The 24,135-nt window shown below is 31.9% G+C and overlaps 2 protein-coding genes and 1 long non-coding RNA gene across 4 annotated transcripts in view; 2 read left to right on the forward strand and 1 right to left on the reverse strand.

Moving 5' to 3' along the window:
• Nucleotides 1–2,095: 2,095 nt before the first annotated feature.
• Nucleotides 2,096–2,919, forward strand: LOC119634863. The gene is made up of 2 exons (XR_005246985.1): nt 2,096–2,530; nt 2,597–2,919. It is a non-coding gene; the product is annotated as an uncharacterized LOC119634863 (long non-coding RNA).
• Nucleotides 2,920–2,970: 51 nt separating this feature from the next.
• Nucleotides 2,971–10,898, reverse strand: LOC119634862 (glycerol-3-phosphate dehydrogenase [NAD(+)], cytoplasmic). Of its 2 annotated transcripts, none has more exons than XM_038029272.1 (7): nt 10,604–10,898; nt 10,467–10,525; nt 10,185–10,362; nt 4,440–4,835; nt 4,030–4,367; nt 3,854–3,946; nt 2,971–3,105 (listed from the first exon to the last, which is right to left on the reverse strand). In XM_038029272.1, exons 2-7 carry the CDS (start codon nt 10,508–10,510, stop codon nt 3,093–3,095), a joined length of 1,062 nt encoding a protein of 353 aa, XP_037885200.1. In that variant the 5' UTR covers nt 10,511–10,525; nt 10,604–10,898; the 3' UTR covers nt 2,971–3,092. The 2 variants fall into 2 exon arrangements, with proteins under 2 accessions (XP_037885200.1, XP_037885199.1); XM_038029271.1 differs by lacking the exon at nt 2,971–3,105 and adding an exon at nt 3,699–3,773 and having other exon boundaries at nt 10,604–10,897.
• A 12,637-nt stretch (nt 10,899–23,535) lies between these two features.
• LOC119635178 (elongation of very long chain fatty acids protein) overlaps nt 23,536–24,135 on the forward strand; it is a 34,845-nt gene continuing 34,245 nt past the window's right edge. The window contains exon 1 of the mRNA XM_038029821.1: nt 23,536–23,832. Coding sequence (XP_037885749.1) covers nt 23,830–23,832 — 3 coding nt within the window. The 5' untranslated portion in view covers nt 23,536–23,829. The remainder of the gene's footprint in view (nt 23,833–24,135) is intronic.

Genomic DNA, 24,135 nt, shown 5'->3' on the forward strand with positions numbered 1-24,135 from the left:
TGATTTGTATCGGATCACTTTTTCGACCATTTCCTTTAGCTTAGCCCTTATCTTATTTTGAAAAGTCCTTCTACCAATAGCGTGTGGAGTGTTTAATATATAATGTTTTTACTTTCCAAACACAAAACATTTAAGAATAAGTAATAAAAATTTGGTATACCTGCCATCTAGGTTCCAATATACTTAAATCAATTGTGTATTCAGTAAATCACTTATTACTAATTAGTAAAATTAAGTTTTGTACATATTTGAGTGTGGACCGACCCGGATCAATTCGATGTCAATGTTCTCATAGTTTCGAGAAATAAGATGATGAACTATTAGAAAGAGACACAAAAATGCGTAAAATAAATCTTGCGCTGATTGAAAATAAAAACAAAATGGGCGTAACAACTTTGCTGTAATATCAAAATAAATAATGAAAATAATAAATTATTAAGATAAGCATATCCAGCCATTACTACTCTTCACTACCCATGCATCGTGTGTTAGTTAAATGTAAATACAAAGTAGGCGCAGCATCTCTATCATAATAGCTGAGTAAATAAATGATACAACAAAGAAAGAAAGAAAGAATTAATAAACAAGAAGCGTCTTCAGCGAGCAGATAAAAAAGATCTAATCGAATTTTACCACTTATCACCTCAGTACTCCATCTTATCTCGATTAAAAGAAGGCGTACCCCTTTAGGCTTTATCATAAGAATAAAATTTTTAATAGATAAGAGCAATTACCAAGTAGAAACCTCCAGGCAATGCGGACGAGTAAGACATGCATAGTCAACTTGCGGCATATTTTCATTACCCAAGTCCAAGGTATTTGGTCAATTATAAGCCGGTTAAAGTTTCAAACAAGACATATTAAGACCGCTATTAGCTAAGATCTTAAATGGCTTTATTAGATTTCCCCAGTTACCTTGGCAAAACCTTCTCTTGGTTTTCGTTCGTAAAACGTAACGTAAGCATCTGAGTCGATCTGATCATAGTTTTTCGAAACACAAACTCAAGTCGATGTACTTGATATATTTGACAGTAGCTGATTCCCGTGGTTACCTGGAGATCTAATTTTCACCGTCTCAATGGCATCATGAGACTCTCTACTTTCATTGCCGGCTGAGTATTTGTCTTCTTCTGACAAAGAAATAAAAATAAAATAAAAAGAAAAGTCCCGTCGGTTGTCTGCTGTCTGTCTGTCCACTGTAAGTCAGTCGGTCGTCGTCTAGCGTCGGCCCTACATAGCCATCATATGCACACCCCTTCGTCTCAGCCACAGCGGTGGCAGCTCGCGGTTAGCCACTCATCGGGGACAAAAAATTAAATAGACTAAAAATGACTTACAATACAAGCATCGGCGTCGGTGCACTGTCGGCCGCGGTAGCTGCTACATCGGCAATCCCTGCTCCTCTTTCTATTAAGCCTTTTCCACTCCAATACAAACTTTAATTTCCCTTGCTGTGTGCGTAGGTTCACGTGGGTAAACGCTGTTTGCAATAATAACCTGGGATCTAATTAATTTCTCTTCCGAACAAATTTCTTAATCCGTGTAGTTTTCTTTTCTTTACTCCAATTGCGTTTACTTTGTCAAGTTGCTGTATTGGTTATTTATTTTTTTCTTTCTTTTTTTTTTATATAAATGCTTGGCTATTTCTTTTTATTATAAAACATTGTTCTGCTAAAACGTTTTTTTTCTTTATTTTTTTATTGTTTGCATTATTCCTATGCATATGTTTTTCTTTACAGCAAAGTTTTACAATCGTAGAATTTAATATGTATATAAATATTTGTTTATTTTTTTTTTTGTTTGTTTCAAAAGCACGCATACAAAAAGAAATTTTTTTTTTTTCACGGTGGATCTGTTGGGCAATATAAAGGGGGGTTCGCCAAACTGTTATCGCAGTTCTGTCGCTCCGGCGTGGATCTGTTGGGCAGGGCGGCAATATAAAGGGGGGGTTCGCCAAACTGTTAGCGCAGTTCTGTCGCTCCGGCGTGGATCTGTTGGGCAGGGCGGCAATATAAAGGGGGGTTCGCCAAACTGTTAGCGCAGTTCTGTCGCTCCGCCGTGGATCTGTTGGGCAGGGCGGCAATATAAAGGGGGGTTCGCCAAACTGTTATCGCAGTTCTGTCGCTCCGGCGTGGATTTGTTGGGCATGGCGGCAATATAAAGGGGGGGGACGCTTGTAAGGCTTTTCAGAAGCAGGATAATCCTCACCCAAAGTCGATTCTTCTATCGACTGATTGCCAAAGCTTATCGCCTTAATGAAGGCACACTTCTAAAGCATTAATTTTTTCAAGGGTTCACACACCCACACACACACAGAATGGATCTTGCGTTTTGGATGAATTCAGCTCGGCACTTAACACCTAAAACTGTCCTTCTTACAATTTTGTATTTTCTGAAGTCCTAAGCGTTCGTAGATCGTATTCCAACTTTTCTCACCAAAATTATAATGATCGCAATGCTATTAGCAAAGCATCTGAATTTTTCGGAATCGAACAAGTGCTTCGGTAATTTGTAAATGGATACCATTCAGGTGTGTATCGCTTCCCAATTAAATATTCTACTTAATACTTTATTTAGAATCAAGCACGATTTTTAGGCTCAATACAAGAGGGTTAAGAAGCGTGCCTAAAACAAAAATTATTCTTTGTTTTAGTTTAACTTTGAATTTTTAAATGTTTAAGAAAAATCAGATCAGAGACTCAGATGCTCGCTAAGAGATAAGTCATTTATAAGTTGTCTTCGATGAGAATTTGTAGAATTTATAAATGAATTCGATGGCGGCTAAGAAGAGATTTGTATGCATTGTAAGTATGGCGTGCTGCAAAATCACATAATTATTTCATTTTGGCTTTTCAAGAAAGTCGCAATTGTTTATTTGAAAGTAAAATATTTATTCATTAAACAACAAAAAAAAAAAAAAACAAAAACAAAACTTTGGATTTTCAAGCATTTCTCGAATTAATAATTGTATTTAAATAAACAAAACAATTTGTGATAAAAGTAAAATAAAGAGAGAGGGAGTATTTATATTCCTTCATAAAAAAAATAAAAAATAAAAATCCCATTTTAGTACTTCGAAGGGTAAAAACTATTTAAAAATTTTGCCTGCGAAATATATAAAAAATAAAAATTGATTTTTTATTCGATTGAAAAGCGAATTAATTTTTATTATCTTAGGAAGAACAAAAAACGAATAGAAAATAAAACAAAATTGAATATAAAAACTTTAAATCTCTTAATAAAAATGACAATTGAACAATATTAATCACCTCGTTAGTGTTCAAAATAAAAAAAGAAAGCAAAAATATTTAAAAACATTTTTCATATGGTTTTATAAAAATTTCTATTATTTTAATAACAAATATTTTAATAAATTCTTTTTTTTTTCTTTTCTATTAATCATTGCACTGCACACAAATAACAATTATTTTATATTACTTTATTTACAAATGCAATTTTATTAAAATGATATAAAAAAAATAATAATAATAATTTGAAAAGAAAAATTATTTTAAAAATAAATTGTGGATCGACTTTTCAGTAAAAAAAATATATATGATTGGAAGAACAAGGTATAATTTTCATTGTGAATTAAAAATTTTTGATTTTTCTTTTGTACAAAAATTATTGTTGCAATGTCAGGATCATAGAATACCCGAAGTCTGGAGAATTATGTAAGTGTTTGTTGTTTTTGTCAAGTAAAATGATAGAAAGTTGTGTGTACATAAATATGATGGTTATATTAAAGTTTTGGAGCGGGCGTTGATGCTTGCCTGTATGAAATGAAAATTAACAGAGAACATTACTTTCCCATGCGTTTAAGAACCATAAGAGCAATAAGAGTTATACGTACGTGTGTTCGGGATGAGCACGTATTCTTTCAATCAAACATTGCGGTTTTATTTGACCGGTACAGATTTCATGAACCGCAGTGAATAAAGGGAATCTATTGTATATAAAAAAAAAAAAAAAAAAAAAAAAAATATTTATTATAAAACTTTAGAAAATTGTTTTACATCATCGTTTTACTTCTCTTCCAATTTCTTGCTCTTCAGCATGTAATTGACTTCTTCAGCGGTAAGCGGTCCTTGAAGCTTCTGACCATTCAACAATTCAGCTTCTATCTCGGCCAATGTTTTGCCAGTCTTCACAAAAGCTTCAGCGCAGCGACGATTACGACCGCCATAGCAAGTGGTAATCAAATCGGCTATACCGCAGCTTTCGAAGAATGTTGTCAGTTTGCCACCCGGATACATGATTTCTACGAAACGTATCATTTCCATTAAACCTAAGCGAATGACAGCCGCCTTAGTATTATCGCCTAAGCCTAGACCATCTACAAAACCCGCCCCCATAGCCACCACATTCTAAAGGGAACGAAGAAAGCGTATGGTATGTGATCACAAACACAAAGGTCTCATATTAAGTCATGAACTAACCTTTAAAGCTCCACATATTTCTACGGCATCGGAATCCTGCACTACCACGACCCTAAAATTTTCTGATTGGAAGAGGTCACGTAATGTTTTGGCATATTTTGGATCACGACAACCGATCGTTGTCTCACAGAAATGTCCTTCGGCTACTTCATTAGCCAGATTGGCGCCCATTAATACCGCGCATGGTATATTTAAATGGCGCGTAATGATGTGCGAAATTAAATCAATACCCCCTCCTTCGGCTTTATCGAAACCCTTAATCAATGAAATGGCCAATGCGTTCGTCTTGATTTTGCCCAACAACATTTTACATTGACTGGGAATGAATTGATGCGGTACGACAAATATTAAAATATCAGCATTTTTGGCAGCCTCTACTAAATCAGGTACAGCAACCTATAGCAAAATTAAAAAGAAAAAAAAAAGCATATGTGCACAGTTATTATAGATCTTGTATACACCCTATACAATTTGTGGTACAAGGATATATTAAGTTTGTGTGGATGTATGCAACACCATGAAGAAGTTGAGATGTACCCATCTTTTATCATACAATTGATCTAAGCTTGTATGTCCGTCTTGCTTTCTTGTGCTCAAATATTTTGATGAAATTTGGTGCAGTGATGTACTTTGGCCCAATAATGACCTCTGTAACGTTTTATTTTGAAAAGTTGATGAATGAATAACTGTAGGGTGATATGGGGTATTCAAAGGGGGACCGCCGCTTCTCATTATACTCTTTTTACTTATTAACTAACAACAAACTGAAATGTAAAGTGCTACCGCCCACCGTATTAGTTACAGTAGCTAACGACGGCTGACAACTTGTAATTTGCTTATGTACATGAAACAACTTCTTATTGAACAAGCCTATGTTTACAGTGTTTAGTCAACAGATGATAGGCTATTGTCTACGTCAACACCATTTTTACTTATTTTTCTTTTTTACAAGGGTATCTACACTATGTGCGAGGGATTTAAGTTTCTGTTCATATTCCAAACATTAAAGAAAAAAAAATTGTAAAACAATTAAATTTTGAAACAGAATAGAAAATAGGATCAACGGTATAAACTTTGATAACCACGACCATCAATAATATATAGAAAAAACAAGATGCATTTGGGCTCATTACGTTATAATAACGGCCGAGGCCGACTGTTAAGTATCCGTCGCCGATATGCCTTTTTTTTCATAACAAGTCATACATGAGAAAAATAGATCAATGTGATCCAAATTTAGCACAATGAACTTATATGTCAATCAATTCTTCATTTTGTTTTCACTTTACTCCGAGAATACTTAAAAGATCTTATTTAGATCTCATTTCCTTATAGGGGTTTATTTTTCTTAAATACACTAATAGGAGTACGGGGTTGGAAAATGGATTTTTGTCAAGAGATTTTGTAACGTGAAATTTCTTTCGATATAATGACTTTTTCCAAAGAGGGCTTTATATGAAAAGTAATCGCAAAAATATCTTTTCTATGCTGTTCATCTGGAAAATTGGGGCCGATAGGCTAGACGAACAAATCTCTGGGAAGTAGTATTTACGTTCAAGTCGTTTATCTGCACCGAACTTATACTACATGGTAAAATGAATAACAACTTTATTGCTGGTTAGTATAAAAAGATGATCATTGTTCAGCGCTAAACATTTTTCTTTAAACGAAGTTATTAATAATTTCTCAAATGAAGTTTGCCCACGCTATTGATGTATATATTTACACATTTATGTATACATATACCATGCACTTGGCTATTGAGTTTTATTATATTTATTATCTTACGTTGTATCATAGGAAAGCACTTGAGATATTATATATAAGTTATATATATGAAAAATTGTTATCTGGAGGTAATAAAGATTTCAGTAAAAATGCGGCTAATACGGAAATACTATTACCCAGAGATCTCGGCGAGACAGAAGACATTATATTGAGTTTGCCGTAAAAGTGATCTGATCTGAATGATTATAAAAACACTCCGTCGTTGAATGAAAAACACATGAAGCTCTTTGAACAGATGGACATAAATGATTAAATCGATTCGCAAAACGGTTCTGAATCGATTGGTATAACAAGAGATGGGTCTATTTTAAGCTTTTGGGCAAGCGACGTAGAGAACAAAAAGTTATTCAGATGTTTTAGAAGCGTTGAACTAGTTGTATCACTCTTGAAGCAGACTTTGCCGATGAATGAGGAACAGCCCGTCGGACATATAAACTCACAGATCCTATACGTCTTGCAATACGAAAGCCGCACCCGCCTATCGGTTTACAATTTTTCTTTATTTCCTTTTACTTTACAACAAGATTTCTATTTTTCTTAGTCTAAAGTATCCTTGAACTGATGTGTCTGGGGTGAAAATGTAAAACATTATACCGATCCGTGATAACGCAATAAAAATATAAAACTTCTGTGTACATCTATATAAGTATGTACATATATGCATACATAAAATCAAATCTTTAAGTATAACATATTCATTATGACATAAATAATTTCCTTTCAAAATTATAAAAATGAATTTTTTCTCCGACCAAAGGTCTTTGAACTCATTGAACAAAATATTGATGCAAGCTGATATTATGTTTGTATATTTATCGCTGCTGTGACAATTAAACGCAAACATAAGCATAATAAAAATTCTATAAAAAAATTATGATAATAACGATGACGATGATGAAGCGCAAAAGTCTTTCCAAACTTAATTAAAAATTCATTAATAAACAAGTTTTTTTTTAATCTTTCGTTGTTACACGTGTCATTTATTACTTTTGTACGCGCGTTTCATTTTTGAAAATTTCAAAATTTTCGATAATAATTTTAATGATTATTTGTTGAAAATATTATGTTTTTCGAAAAAAAAAAAAAAAAAAGTAATAGATTGCATATGGAAAGACGGCAAAGCATGAAGGGCTTCTGCATTTTGTTTATGCCGCTAAACGACCTTGACCTACAGATAAAAGTATTATTATTATTACGCTCTTTTACATGTGCACCTATATGATGAAGAATGCCAATGAAATTATATTTAGATCTCTCTAATACCCACGTAATAAACAAGAGAGTCATCGGAAGAGCAAACAAAAAAAAAAAAACAAAAAAAAAAGCAACAGAAATTTACAAACCAAAGCGAAAGAGAAATTGAGAGAATTTACTCTGTTGCGCTAGAGATGCAACAAGAGAAAGTATTTGTAGTGCGAGAATATAAACAAATTATATTGCATTTCGGACAGAATACCCTGCAAGCATTTAATTGATAATCAGTAAAAGTCAACGTTCTCTTCTTAAAATTTGTATACAAATGATCTCTATTGAGACAGTATTTTGTACAACATTTCTCTTATTAATATTTTTCAAGTGTTTATTTAACATATGGCAGAGCATTTTCATATGAAAATTTACTTGAAAAAATATATACTGAAGAAGACAATTTATGCAATTTGTTTCCTTATCAGAAATAGAAAATGGTGTTTTGTTTTCTTGAACATTCATCCTAACATATATCTACGTCCTTCGTAATAAGCAAGCTGTAAATCTCTGTCATCTGGCATATCTCCTCCACTTCTTAGTAATTGGGAAAAAGTATTCAGGCAAAAAGCTATTTAAGGTTATTTTACGATATTTTTTCACCATATTAACAATCTTAAACATTTATATCAAATTTCATATGGATGAGATATTAATAGAATCATTATTATCTTTCCAATTAGTTATATAAATGACAAATGGCTTTCTGACTACTACTTCTCTCTCTCTCTTGCAAAAGCAAGCAGCAAATGGTTCTTGTTGATGCCCTGTAATATATGTACGTGCTATGGATGCTGGATTCTATAGCAAAGATAAGGAAAAAGTTAACATAATTCCCTCTTCTCTATAATAATTGTCGAATTGATTTTTTGTCAAATTAGACATCTATGATGTCTTCAAGCAAGTCGAGGAAAAGATAAAGGATAACAAGATGTAGTTAAAGTGAAGATTTTTCTTTAAACACAATGTCACTCATTAGCAGATAAAGTTTTTTCTTCACTCTATGTGCTGTAGTAAGACAAATAGAATATTCTTGCGATTAGTTCATAAACTGCTTTCTAAAAATGAAACAACGCAGTAGTTTGTTAAAGAAACTATACGAACACTATATTGCGGTTGAAGCCGGTTTCAGCCTTAAAATAGTCACAAGAATTCATTTAAATTGCAAAATGTAAATAGTTAAACTTTTGCGATAATAAGCGTATTTTTAAGGGGAAAGGCGGATTAGGGAAGCTTAGCTTGGAAAACCAGCCAAACAATTGAAGGTAATAAATATTTTCTTCACTTCAATAGCTAAGTTTTCTGAAAGCATTTCTACGTCTCTTTAGTGAAAGTGCATTCTCTTGTGTACTCAATGTCAATGGTTGTCAATGATTAGATAATGCTTGATGAAGAGAAGCAGGAAGAATTAAAAAAAAAAAACAAAAAAAAAATAATAATAAATTGAAAAATAAAAAGATAAAAACCATAACGAAAAAAACAAATAAATATAAAGCAAAACAAAGCTTTCCGTGACGATGAACTAATGAATGTTAATAAGTACGTTCACTGGGTGGTATAACAAGCAAATGCATTGCGAAAAGAGAGCAGAAGGGAGCGAGCGGGAGAAAAGTTAAATAAGAATAAAATCAATTTATTTGTATATAAAAAGATAAAAAGTTACTTGCATTGCTTTTTATACTTTTTTATATATTTAATTAAAAAAGTACCGGAAATCATCGTATTTCTTATTATCATCAATATTCATACGATCAATAATTCTATATGCACTATCCAGTTAAAATGCTACTCGTATATCTTTCAGCCTTAACTAAATAATTGAAGCAGGTCTTATAATTTTTCCATGATCGTTTTGAATTCCTTTATTAGTGGATTCATCGGGAGATCTGAGTGTTGATACTAGAACGAATTCACAAGAAGACCATAGTAATGATATTAGACTCTTCTTGCTAGTCTTACTAAGGCATAAAGCCAGACGAAAATACCCCAAAGAGAAGACATGTCAAGCTTAAGTGACAAACTTCTAATATCTAGGTTTTTACAATTTCTCTTCTTACAATTGCCGTTTATAACCGTCAGCTAATTCGAAGTCATTGCTATAATCTGCACTTAAGGCTCAAATTTAAGGACAAATTCTTTGTTCTTTGAAATAAAAAATAATGAGACAACATTCTTGCACAAAAATTATTTCCCGAATGGACTTTTAGAAAGTAATTAGCAGTTCTTCGAATGATTGAAGGGAATTTTGTAAGCCTTTTACCGTAACTTTTTTGACAGAGGGTGTCAGGAAATATATGCACTACTTAGGAAAAAGAAAATATTTCGTGATATTTTCTTAATATTATTTAAATTAAGAAACCCGTGTATATATGTACATAATACATATACACATATACATGTTCAGATGTGTATATATATAAATTGTTTAGCATATTTAGTATATATAGACGAAGATAACCTATATAATAAAAACAGTGTCATAAAAAACAATTGTCTCACATATTCCAAGAGAGGCAGACACCTGTTGTTGTGCCTGTTCGCCTGAGCTTTTATCAGTAATTAAGTCATTTAAAAATGCTTTCTGCCTCAATTAATTTGTTTACAATATTTCCCGATAACGCGTTTCCACACATAGAGAATAGACTTTGCTTTATGATGAAAGCCTCTATATAAAATTTTTAATTTTTATTAGATTAAAGTTATAAAACTTACCACATTTGCTGGTAATTTATGTCCAGGTAAATATTTAACATTCTCATGCGAGGTATTAATGATTTCTGTTAACTTTTTCCCATCGATCATCTCTTCATATACGTACATAGTGACACGATCTTCAAATTCGGGCAAAGCAGCACAATTGGCACCAACAATTTTTGCTATAGCCGAACCCCTAGAATAATTAAAAAGTTTTTTTTTTTTATTTTTTAACAATTTCTTAAGCAGATAAAAAAAAACAAAAACTTATATAATTTTAATATAATATTTTCTATTTACCAATTACCGGATCCCACGATGCAAACATTAGTTTTTTCAGACATTTTTTTCGAGTTTTTCTAATTGAAATAAATTTAATAAAGTTAGACGTTACAAAAAAAAGTTATTGTTGTTATAATTTTTTGAGCATAACTCACACTATCCCCTTCTATTTGCTAATATTACGAACGTTATTAACGGCCAAAGCAATCAACTAAGACTGATTATATTATTGTAGGCAAAGAAAGAAAAAACAAAAAAAGACTAGCGGCTGCAATTGTTGCTGGTTGAGGATTCGCTTTTAATACTAAAAGCAAAGAGTACTCCTTCTTTACTCAGCTAACAAAACTCTCTTTTAAACAAATTTTTCTTTTATTCTCTCTTCGAAAAAAAATCCTCTTTCTCTTAATCACTTTTCTAATGTGTTTGTTGTTGCGGTTGATAATCATTTAATTTGTTAAGATTAACGGATAATATTTTTTTTCTTTATGAATAAATATACACAAATTTCATATAAATTCACTTTTCTCTTATTTATTAAATTAAAAGGATTTTTCTATTTCACTAGCTATCGTATAAATGTAACCACATGTTATCGTCGTTTGTCTTCAGCGATGCTACCGCTGAAAAAACAACACAAATATTTATGATTTACTTATTTTCTTTTATATGTTTTAAGATTCATGGAAGGAACAGGCAAATTTCAGGTTGCCCTGCTTATAGTCGAAAATTTTTCTTTATAAATAATTTTGCAGAAATTTCTATTCGAGTATTTTGTTGTCTTTAGTAAATTCTATTTTTAACTAATCATTTTGTTTTACTGTGTAACAACACGACAAATACACCACGGTTGCCTTTAAAGTATTAATTGTAATAATGAATTATTAGCAGTACGATAAAACGCAACTTTTCTTTAAGGGACAGAGTGACATCATGAATGTTTTTATCGATTAAGAAGTCGTATAAAAGATTTATGTCTCATTCAAAAATCTCTAGCAAAAGACGTTCATTAACCTTGTTTACTCTTATAATAGCGGAAACAGTTTTCGTAAAAAACAATCATTCATTTTTTCTAAGTCAGTTATTTTAATAGTATGTTAACACAGTGACTTTTACGAATCGTATGCATTTGCATTGTATTTAAGTCATTATCTCTTATATATTCTGCTATAGTTTGCTATGAGGATTTTAATTTTTATTTGTTTTTTATTTCCTAAGCAAACATTTAAACTCAAGCAAAACAATGTTACTTTATCGACCATTAATTTGGCACAAAATCAGGTATGTTAAGTCGTACGGTACAGGCAAAAGTCATTGCGGCTGCGTTTGTTTGGTTTGGAATCCGTTATCTTTTATAATTTTTGGTCCATTTGAAATGCCATCCAAATCGATTTGAATTCACTGAAAGTGTATACACGCGATAGGAAGAGACCTTGTAGATATTCTCGATTTGACATTTAAAGGAATAAAGAATACTTTTGTCAAAGTAATACTTAAACTTTTTCTTTGCGTTTCACATTTCGTAGCACATTTTTGAGAACTAAGTATCAGGAGGCCCTCTCAGCAATTCCAAAGTTTAATGCTTGAAAAGAAAAAACAACGGACTCAGACTTATACAAGGCGCACATTTACTTTCGTTTCTCTGCTCTATCTCTTTTCGATTTATTGATTTAGAAAAGATTATCTTTTATTTGATTTTACGAACTTTGGAAACGGTTCGGATCGGACCACTTGCCATATAACGCCTTATATAGATAACTGTAAGGTAGTATGGGGTTTTTAATAATGGGTTGTGCGTCGTTATAGTGTTTTTACTTTCATGTTTATTATTAAGTTTTTTTCACTCACCACTTCAATCACCATACTTGCTTGTTTATGAGTACTTGGATTAATTGTGCATTTCTTCGCAAAATTACGAGTTAATATTAAACGGAAAGTGGAAGTACTGGATGACTTTTTCAACAAACTATTAATAGTAATCGCACCATTCTCGGAATAAGGTCGGCTACTAATTTCGTTACCGTTTTGCATAAAACAACAGCATACAAATTTCGAATTTTGGGAACGCGTAGTCGTTAATAAGTTATGGCGAAGTACTATACCAAGAGAGGCCATGATTATGGGCGCTGTTTTCTTATATCCAGGCATTTTTACATATGGTCCGAAATTGTATTCTTTTAATTTTTCAAATTTTAATTTTTTACTCTAAAATTAACACAACTAACAAAAGCTACTCTCCACTTTTTAATCGAAAATTGAATACCCATCACCGCCTGCCTCCTAGCGATAATAATAAAATTAAAAGTATAATTTCTTCTTAACCCATTAGAGACACTATGGAAAGTTTTGTCTACATTTTCTATAGAAAATGTCAAAATAGAACGCATGCCACGGGAATGCTTAGAAACACGATAATCTGTCGAGCGAAAGCTTTTTACGCAATGTCTTTTAAAATGAGGAAAATGTTGTTAAAGGGTTAATTTACAAAAAATCAAAATACTTGAATTTGACTTGCTTGAAACTTAAGAAAAATTTTGAACATTTTCGAAACCCCTCTAGGCTTTTTGCGCGCATATGGTCCGAATTTAGTCCTGAGTAATTTACATAAATCTTTTTCTCTTTCCATCTGTCCACCAATCGCGCGTATTCTTGGCAAGCTTGAAAATTGAAGTCAATTTAGTTTAAATTCATTTGAGATGCAATAGGAAAATGTATGCGCAAAACACTGCCACTAAAATCAGTTATGTTATTCGTTTGTGTATTGAATTCCCATAATATTATTCTCTACACATTTACTTTCCCAAATTTGAAAGCCGAATGAACCGATTAAATTATTTTTATATTACATTTTTATATTTTAACAGAAATTTTGAATTTTCTTAATGAATTTTGTGTTTTCTGATTAAATTTTATTCTTAACTGACTTTTTTTTTTTTTAAATAATTGACAAATGTACAGAGTTGCTATTTGTAAATTAGAAAAAAGTATTTATATGAATCTGCTATCATTTAAAATTGTTTTGCGAACTAATAGTGCCCTGTAACGTTATTTTATCTTAAGGGGAAATAAGAACATTAAGAGAGAGATGAGGTGATGAAAAGAAACCAAAATTTAATTTGCTTGCTTGCTTTCTTGAAAGGGAAAGGGAAGGCCTTTCACTATCCGCCCTACCTAACGGTCTCCTTCGGCTTCTGACTTCTTTGGGAGACTCCCCTAATCTAGTATCCTCTTTTTTGTAAGCGAAATTGGATGAAGCGTAGACTTAAACTCCTTGCTTGAAACCAATTCCAATGAAGTGTTTAGTCTACAATTAGAACTAAGCCGGCAGCGTCTTCTATCTGTTTATATGTGAAAAGGTTTGCTTTCTAGAAACCCAAACACACACTTAGTACACTCCAAGTCTGCATGTAGTGGGCATGAAGTAATTCGATTATTAGGTCTCTTCCACACATTAAGATCAACATTATGCTCCCATTTCAGTTGATTTATGGATCACTATAAGCCTTACTGTACCTTCGTCCATTATACTGTAAGTGCTTGCCATAGACTGTAAGTGGTGTGCTTCATATCTTTCTTTGTGATCCTCTCCATATTCTAATTTCATTTCAAGCATACGTATTGACTTGATTATTATGAAAATGATGTAATATGCAATTGACTCTGTTAATTTCATAAACGCAAACATATTTACAATATTATTAATAGCGAAAGTTTGCATTTCCCAAATATTAGAGAATTTGATTTTTTCTGATGATGATTTTTTGTCTGCAAATAAAGAAATCGTCAAATCAAGTTTTATCTATCATTTTATCATTATCTTCATTTTTTCTACGAATGAATTTGCCTGACTGTCAAAATGTAAACAATGTATGAATCGTTCTTACGATTTTTATCACTTTAACGAACCGGATAAGTCCAATACATACATTGTAGAGAATGTCATACTTGCGATTGCTGATATGTTTATGCATTTTAAATGCAAACTTGATGAATAATACTTTATAACGCGTAAATACTTTCTAAGCAAGTCTTAAATTCTAAGCTTAAGCAGCAACTTATTAACTTAACATTGTTTTCATTGCAACAAAGAAATCCACTGTGAATAGTTTGTAGGTTTAATAAAAATATTAATAATATTGATATGCGTATGAAAATAATAATCCGAGCATGCACGCATATATATGCGCACACAAACACACATCTTCATAAATATATGAATTTATTTTCAGATGCATACATACGTGCATCTTATTGAAATAGAAAAAAAAACAAGCTGGTAAATATACATAAGAAGAAAAAGCTAAAAACGCAAATTGCTTCCTAGTATCGAAAATGTCAATAGAAAACAAAAAAAACCTTTAAGCGGAAATAGAAAACTAATCAAAAATTTACTTAGAAGGTAAATTTTTAAAAATATGTTTAAAAATATTTTATATGTAAATTATTGAACTCAATTTATTTGTATGGAATATGGGTGAATGATTTCAAACACGAGATAACCGCGTTATTATTAATTTTAAGTTGTTTGTTATGTCCACGCAAACAGACGTTTGTTGATGTTGTCGATGTTATGCATTGTTATGATATGTTCATGACACGCTAATATATATTATCGTCGCTACTTCCGAAGAAAGGTGCATTTGCACAGTACTCGTAATTTTGCTCTATAAGTTGAACATCATTTTGTCACACATTTGACACACGGCTCGATATACTTGGAACACAAACCACCTCCAAAAATACATAAAAGTATAAGAAACTTACATATGTAGATAGCAAGGATATGGACTAAAAAAGTATAAATAGTCGATGGAATCATTGGAGAAAACGATGTGGGAAAGCCAATTAGTCCAAATAATTTTGCGGCTATTAAGCTCATACATATTCAAAATTCATACCAGAGCAGATATAATTTTTCTTTTACTTTTAGGTCAAAAGGCAGTTTACCAAAGAAAATCAAAAATACTTAAGTAATAATAAATAATTAATCGAGTAAACGTAAAGCCGCCCATGGTTCCGTTAATTGTTGGTGAATACCTCCACCAAACGAAATCATCTCTATATCAAATTTGTTTTCTAATTTGGCGAAGGAGTTTTCTAGTATTTTCCTATATATAGATATTCTCTTACATTTATAATGAGAAGTGAACCTCGAAAATATATTGGAAGACTAAACTGATTCGCTCCGTTTTCTTATCGTCAAAATGGCATTTATTTCAGGACAAAATTGATAGACAACCAACTAATAAAAGTATTATCCATGGCTCTTAGGCAATTCTTGAAGGCAATGCCAAAAATATTGTTTCGTTTTTCGCGGCTATCCCCAAAGATCGCCACAGGAGCAAACAAAAAATCAACCACTGAAACCCGTGTTAACTGAAAGTAGAAACCACTGCTGATAACAGCGGGGAGAGTGAGATATTCAAGCTTAGATCTGGAAATACTTCCTGAGCGAGTTTTGCCTTCAAGCTGAAAACTCACGTTATAATGGGGTTTGTGATGTTACTACCATTTTTGTAGAGATTATATAAATTATTGTTGATAGCACCTCTTACTGATGATGATTTTATTTATTTGCAACGAACCGTAATACATCGCGTCTAGTTGACCGATCAAAATGTCCCTGTCTTTGAATTTGGCGGCGCACCTGTCATCCTTCCAATTAATCAGGAAGAGTACAGTTTCCCGAAAAAAATTTTTTTTTTGGACAAAAGTACACCTTTCAAAGTAGTACACTATTCAAAGCTCAAAGCAACTATGTTGTGAATGCTTCGTCGTGATAATTTATATAAGTGCGGGCAAATTAAAAGAAGAAGTCACAGCCCACATCCTACAGTATTACTTACACGCCATCTTAGGATCAAACTGACTTGTACACGCAATATATCCTGGATATCTCATAACTGAGTTCATTTCTTGCCCTAAGACTATTTTTCGTCAAGCTTTGTTTTTAATAACTCGATTCATTTGCCGGCTTTGTGGGTTCTTGTTGTGCGACGCCGTTTTAGTAGAACCGCAGAAACCTACACAGAAATGTTCAGCCACTAAGACAAACATTTACTAGGAACATCTGAGAAGTTTAAGGAAAATTGGCTAATGTAAGATAAGGAATCCAATCCAATATCCAATGCTATCGATGCCGTTTGCTTGCCAATATTATCAAGCTTAAGCAAAAGCTGACGTTTGCAGATTTCCTTCATTTTAACGATTCCTTGAAGCTGATTGAACCTTTCCTTTAGCACTTATATGAACTAACTATGAAAGTAAGAAAGTTATAATCCTCCGACGAGGGGAGCTATAATGGAATACTCTCTATGCTGAAGAATTGTTTTAAACATAATCCAAAAGATATTGAGACACTTTCACTATGCAAAAGCTTTTGCGGAGGATTTCTCAGGCTTATCTGTTCCTAAAATATATTCAGTGAGAAGACAAGTTAAGAGGAAAATTCACTACATCTTCATTCATTACAATTATGGGCGCCTGAGATGGACCCAATGCCGTTGTTAATTAAACCAAGTTTATTATGCAAAATGTGAGCCTAATCTGAGGATAATAAAAATATATGAACCCTTTCTTTAATAGTGTGGTTAGCAGTTATCTTCGAAATAATCTTTAAAGAAACGAAGAACGATAAAGAATTTTGATAACGTTTAGTATGTAATTGCGAAAGCGTAAAATAAAATATTTGCAGTTACGTGAAAACTTATCGTAACGTTTGTGGCTGCCGAAGTGCGAAAAAGGCGGACAGATATTCTCAAGGTTAAATCGTTTTAACATTTCATACGTGTTCATGTCAGCGCAGGGCAGAGTGAATAAACAATTTAATACACTTTCCGATAATGATTATACCGTTGTTGCTGTTGTTGCTATTGATTAAATATTATTTAACAATTGTTGTTGCCGATGTTTTTATATAATTCATAATGTACACTGATTGCAAATGTGTTTGTTGTTGCTGATGAAAACAAAAAGAAAAAAAAAAAAGTAATCAAAAAAAATATTCAAAAAAAATCTAAAGTTGAAAGAACTTATTTGCACAAAACTTTTCAAAATCAAGGACAACATGTTCATTTGTACAAAATTTTCTGTAATATTGATGATAATTTTGATGATGCCGAACAATGTGTTCTGTTCGTGCGCTTCACTTTTTTTTTTTAACACTTGCCTTTAAGAACAAGTCAAAGAATAAGGAAAATACTAAAAACACACGTAAACATATGATTGTATTAAATGTCTCAGGATAAACAAAAAAAAAAAAAAAAAAAAAAAAATTCAGAGTAAAATAAATGCAGCAACATAATAATGTTTAACTATTTTAATTGATTCACAATCTCTGACAAAACTCTTTTTTTAAAGGAATATTTTCTTAATATTTATACATATATATATATATATTTTATTTTTTTTTTTTTTTGATTCTACAGTAACCTTCAGATGCACTTAACTGGTGGTTTAGGAAACTAAAAGTATACATGAACATACACAGCCACGCTTACAAATTCATATATTCATTTATTCATATATATGTATATGTGTGTACATATAAAGTTATTATAATGACGTTGATTTTTATGATCTTTTCTTGTGGGTGTCATTAAAAATTGCTCAAGCTGAAGTTCACAATGTTATTGACCAGTCTTATATACGCACAAAATTGAATTTGAAGTAAGCTAAACGTTTTTAACCTCAACGTTTATTCAATGGATTGATACGAGAAAGGCAAGCAAGAAAAAACAAGTAAAACAAAAAAGCAAGTAAAAATATTGTAAAGCTCCAGGGCTCACCATTAAATATCTTTTACTATTTCGCTTAGCACGGTATGTGGGAAGTGCTGAAAAAGTCATCCGATCCGAATCCATTTCAATGCCATTCTTTCTTGGCCGAACACACGTGCCGGTGTGCCATTCTTGTCAACATATATAGAAACTAGCGACCTATATATTGAACACAAACCTACAAGACAGACAGACAGACGGCAAGCTTAGATTAATTCAAAAAGCAATTCTGAATCGATCGATATATTTCAAGTCCTTCTGGGTGCCGTAAACTCCTGCACAAACTTAGTTTTCTAGTAACATAAATAGTGTAGGGTGCAAAAGAAACAATAAGCGTAAATAAATGGTAAAGCTTGGCCTTATTCCTAGGAAATGATGCTGCTTATAATGCCATTATTGCTACCACTACTAGCTCGGTATGTATTAGTCTTTTCACTACTTTCAGTTTTCTAACTTCGCCATCTTCTGCTTCTATGTTTGCCTCTACTTCTCCCATTTCTATATTGACTACCACGTTTAGATCTATTTTCAATTCTATCTTTGCTTGTGCTTCTGTTTCTAATTTCACCGGCACTTCCGTTTCCACTCCAACTTGGAGTTCACCTCCATGCTGGTCTTCGATCTCTAGTTGTTGTAAAAAGAAGAGAGTAAATATTAATGCGAGAATTGGAACGTGAAATGCGAAATTAAAAGTGAACGCAAAAGAAACGTGAAATGGACCTAAAATGAAATGAGAGAGAGAGAGAGAGAGAGAGAGAGAGAGAGAGAGAGAGAGAGGGAGAATTCAAACGTTAGCATTCTACATTTCACAAACGTTATTCTGAAGATCGGCGTCTACGTCTATTTCTTTTTCTTTCCTCTATTTTTGGGCTATTATTCGTCTTTCTCCCTTCATTTCATCTTTTACTTTCATTGCTTTAGGCGTTTATTTTGTACGTATTTTCATTTCTTTATTTCTGTTTCTATTCCGTTTCCTGTTCTTACTTGTATTCCTGTTTTACACATTATTTCCACTTGTAGTGTTTTATTTCCATCATTGTAATCCTATCCACTTCTTATACTCTCCCGTAACGATTGTAATAGTGCCGCATGCAACTAATCAATGGCGTATTAATAGATTATATTCAGTAATTTTGCATAAGGATGGAAAGCCCGTTACCTAATTGAATCTGATTAAAATGGTAGACCGACTTCTGTCCTGGAAACTTCATCGCATCATCGGCAGAAGCAGACAAGTTGAAGATGTGTCTGCCTGAATCAAGCATTTGCAGCCGAGATCAATGTATAGAAAAACACCTGCACAACCTTTAGAGAGTAGACAACAAGCATTTCATCCTTTAATAGGGAATGTATGCTCCTTTCAAGTGATCATTTTACTTGCATTGTTGTGATGATGACGGTTTCCTTAATAAGCTGCTTGTGTTGTCATGCGGAAATGCTTTAGTCCTCGTACTTGAGAGAAAAGACATAATCTAAACTTCTTCACTTTTGCTGGCGGCAGTAAACTGTACTGCACAAGAGCTATACCAAGAGAATCGATTGAAAAATAAATAACAATTCTTTGTAAGCATTGACAGTGTTTATATAATATGCGGAAATCATCATCATTATGAACATTATATAAAGAGAAATGTATTTTCGTATAAGCACAAATTACAATCAGAGCAACTTTTGCTTCTTTTTATTGGAGCTAAGCTATAAAGTGTCCGCAATTGCTTTTATAAGGCATGAGGCAGCGCTTTATTGTACAAAGTCATTAAGAATTTTTCTCTTGAACAGCTTGCATATTTGAAGATTTCAAAGTATTTTAGAAATTTTACACAAATCGTTTGTGAAGTATTATAAAAACATTAATGTCTCTAGGCTAAGATGCAAAGATAATTAATTAAAAATGATTAAATGATTAATTAATTGAAACATCATTGAATGAAATTACATTGAATTTCATTCTTGTTTTATTGTATTATTTTAAATGTAATTAAAAATTAATTTGCTACCGTCAGTCCAAGTTTCCAGTGTCAACAAGATCGTTTCATCTTTCCCGGAATATAAACGCACGCCATCTTTGCGTATTAAGCGAACACAAAATAAATTCCAATAAATTCTCTATTGTAACTTTCGGTTTTAAACTATTCCGTGAATTTGTTTATAATGCTAATTACTGATCGATTTGTTTTATTAAATCAATCGGATTGATTCAGGATCGACTGACTGCAACAATGACTCTCTCTCTCTCTCTGAGTAATAGACAGCATTAATCTGCAATAAACTCTAACAAAAGCTTATTTAATAAATTGGAGTAAAAAATTGTATGATCTGGCAAGACTGGTCATGACTTATCCTATACCTATCTTATGTTTCTCATGTTTCTTAAATGAGACGTTGCATGGAGAGTGACGGTAAACATAATCCAATGCCAAGTGCAAGTAGAATAAAATAATACCGTGAAAGAAATTAGACGGAGGGACGGGCAGCTAGATATGCTTAGATGTACACAGACAAGAAGATAATCATCTTTCAAGACTTTCTGTCTGCATTTCATACATTTGCGCAGACATATGATATAACGTTATCGTAAATGGCATAGAGTATAAGAGATAAACAGGTTTTACTTCGGCAAGGTCGACTATTACGTGAAGGAGAAATTTCTCAATATTTTATTTCTTTCTTTTCTTTTGTGTCGCTTGAGCATTCACTTTATCCACTTTTCAGCATGTGTTCGCAATCCCATGCCCAAAAAGGCGAGTTGTGTACACGCCTATCATTTAATATTTACAAGAGTTCATAACCAGATCTTCTATACGAATACCTCTCGCCTTCTTTTTTAAATACAAAAAGGCAAATTTCCCGAGTGAAACCGAAGGAAGGTGCATCTTAAGGAGATGAAAAGTCCTACCTACCATCATTGGCGCAGGATGAAGCATGCGCTGAATGCGATAGGGCATAAGAGGCGCAGTTTTATTGATCAAATTTTAACTCTATTGTCTGGCTTAAAATATTTTTTATTATTTTTTTTTTTTTTTTTTTTTTTGCTTGAGTTTAACAGCATTTAGATAGAACCGTTATAGTTGATGGAATAAAATATGATTATGCCACGTTGATAAACCTGTTCGAGAAATGGAAATGCAAATGGAATTTTTTAAATATAATTATACATTCTATTATATATGTGTAAAATCAAGAATCATGCCTACTTATTAAGTATTTATTTCATATTAAAAACAAATGAAAACGTAACCGGGCAAAGAGGTCGACCATTACATACACTACACCATTTTGTCTAACACAACTCTTCATTCATTTCCATCGAGAGGAACAAGTTGTGGCCGGGGGAAACAACATACTGTGAATACGACGAATGGGGTAGAATATATAATTGGATCGCCCCCAAGTTTGATTGACGATGTTTGCGGTATATGCGCTAGCGTTGTTCTGCTAAAAGATCATTTTGTCATTTCTTTTGGCATATTAGGAACATTTGAGTTTCAATGTCCGGCTCAGTTGTTGTTAACTTTCTCCAGCGATGGTTCCTTAGGGCGGAGTAGTTGATAATAGATAGGTGATCTCACCAGATGAACAGCATGAGCGTTGAAGTCGTTAGCCAGGTTTACTCCACGATTTTTCACGAAATCCTTCAGATTGTGTCTTTGAAGAAGTTGTTCGCATATAAAAAACAGCATCTCTTGGCTTGAATTACGGAATACGGAAGACAATTTGCTTGCTTTTGCGATATACTTATAGGTCTGAGTCGCTTGTTGAGTTCATCTCATGGTTTCAGAGAGCTCCCCTTGAGTCTGTCATGAATCTTGGTCCAATAAGGTCTGATTTTCCAAATAATTATGGGATCTGCTCTCGGAAATAAGACATGGTGCAACGTAGAAGGTACGGTGGGATACTATAAAGTTAAACAAGGAAAGCTGTTTTTAATTTTCGTATCATGAGAAATTCGAGATATTTGGTCGCTGCGCAAGCATTTATTGTTTATTTAAAGGTTACTATATTAAACTTTCCTGCCTACTGCTTCGTCATGGGAAAATTGTTCCCTTTCTTTATATATCAAATCTATATTAAATCATTTTTACAGGCAAGTGATCGGCATATTAGAAGTGGGTACCTTGGCAAAGTACACTTAGCCATAATTTCTTAGCAAATTTTTCCTAATTCATTTAAAGAAAAGGCTTTAAAATTTTAGAGCTACAATCTGCAAATATCGTGAGAAGGAGGCTGATTTATCTCATCGAAAGATACTCATAAGAATTTGAGATCACATTTGTTGTTTTTACATTTCCTTTAATCTTAATTTCTTCTCCATAAGATTTATTACGAGCACATCTTTGATATTTCTAAGCGTTGCAAACATTTCCAATAATCTAATGTACTTTTGTGGTGGGTATAAGAGTTTAGAGAAGATCAGTTTCTAAGAGTTTAGAGAAATTAAGTTTTTGCTAATATTGCAGTTTCGTTTATAACAAAAACAAAAAAAAAAAAAAAAAAAAAAAGCGAAAAATATCTTAGCATTCAAGAGATAAACGATGTTAACAAAATATTAATTATTCAAGTCTTCGTGAGACCATGCTCACAATCATAATATTAAGGGATTAAATTCGGGTTAGGAGAGGGTGAAAAATTATAGAGATACTGACAGGTGTATATTATTGTTGTATTAGTATGAGTTTCAAGTCCTAAAGCTTAACGCTCTTGCAACGCCAAGAGCATAAAATTGATCAAATGAGTAATATTCATATTAAGTAAGCTCTCTGCTGTGCTCAAAATTCTTTTTTAACGACTAAACTCAATACATGCGATCAAGACTTTTAGGCAACATATAAAAGTAAAGTAGCAAAGCGTAATAAAACTTATTTCAGTGATTTGGATTTTAACGAAAACGTTGTTGGACCACAATTTCATAACAAACGCTATACAAGACAACGCAGCACATATATATTTATATATATATATATATATATATATAGCACTTAAATATTAGCTGAAGTGTTGTAAAGCTGGTGATTAAAAAGTGAAAATTTCGAAAATAAATATATCGAAAATATATATAGTAATAATAATCAAAAAAACAAAAAAATTCATATACAAATATTTATAAAAAAAAAAAAGAGCTTCAAATATTGCAAAGAAATTAAACATTAAAGGAAATTAAAAAAAATAAATAATAAAAATAAGTTTAAAAGAAATATACATATTTATATATATATATATTAATATAGGAGTGTGTATGTATACATATATATAGAGCTATATACATATATATATATATGTTTATTCATACATGAAATTGTAAAAAAAATTAAAAATTTTGAAAATAAATTTATTTAAAAAATCGGTGCTCTATTCCAACTAATGCGACAAAGAGAAAAAGAAAAGGAAATTAATAATAACACAAAAGAAAAAAGTTTAAGAATTGTCTAAGAAAACAGTTTTTAAGCAAAACTATAAGAAAGAAGAAAAATAATAATTATTAGTGCAATCAAAGTGTTTTCTCCTCAAAGGATATTGAAAATTTTATGCAATCCTTCAAAACACATAGCTAAGAAAATACAGTTATAATAATAATAATAATAATAATAATAAATAAAATCAAATTAACTATGGTGAGTTGCGAATTTTTAATGATATTTTCTGCAATTAATGAAAAAAAAAAAACAATTTTTATTTATTTATTCTTTTTTAAATGTTTACCAAGTTAGTGGCGTTGCTCAATACCTTTTAATGAGTAATAATCGTTTTTATAATTGTTTTTTTTTCTTTTTCGTCTTTTATTTTTTTTATTTTTCTACAATTCTTAAGATTTTTATAATGATAATAAGAAAGATAATTTTTGCTTTCTCATCAAAAGTAAAAAGAAACAAAAAAATATTACAAAAAATAAAAAACTCAAGTACCTTGAATAGAGT

This window comes from Glossina fuscipes, unplaced genomic scaffold (genome assembly GCF_014805625.2).
Source record: "Glossina fuscipes isolate IAEA_lab_2018 unplaced genomic scaffold, Yale_Gfus_2 3, whole genome shotgun sequence".
Classification (NCBI taxonomy): Eukaryota; Metazoa; Arthropoda; class Insecta; order Diptera; family Glossinidae; genus Glossina; species Glossina fuscipes.

What these genes read in the sequence shown, in the direction of transcription:
- LOC119634862 (XM_038029271.1), bottom strand. Translation starts at nt 10,510, where the DNA reads ATGTCTGAAAAAACTAATGTTTGCATCGTGGGATCCGGTAATTG. An exon ending in ATCGTGGGATCCGGTAATTG is followed by an intron (nt 10,363 to 10,466) that starts GTAAATAGAAAA and finishes TAATTATTCTAG; the next exon opens with GGGTTCGGCTATAGCAAAAA. An exon ending in AGCAAGAAATTGGAAGAGAA is followed by an intron (nt 3,947 to 4,029) that starts GTAAAACGATGA and finishes TATATACAATAG; the next exon opens with ATTCCCTTTATTCACTGCGG.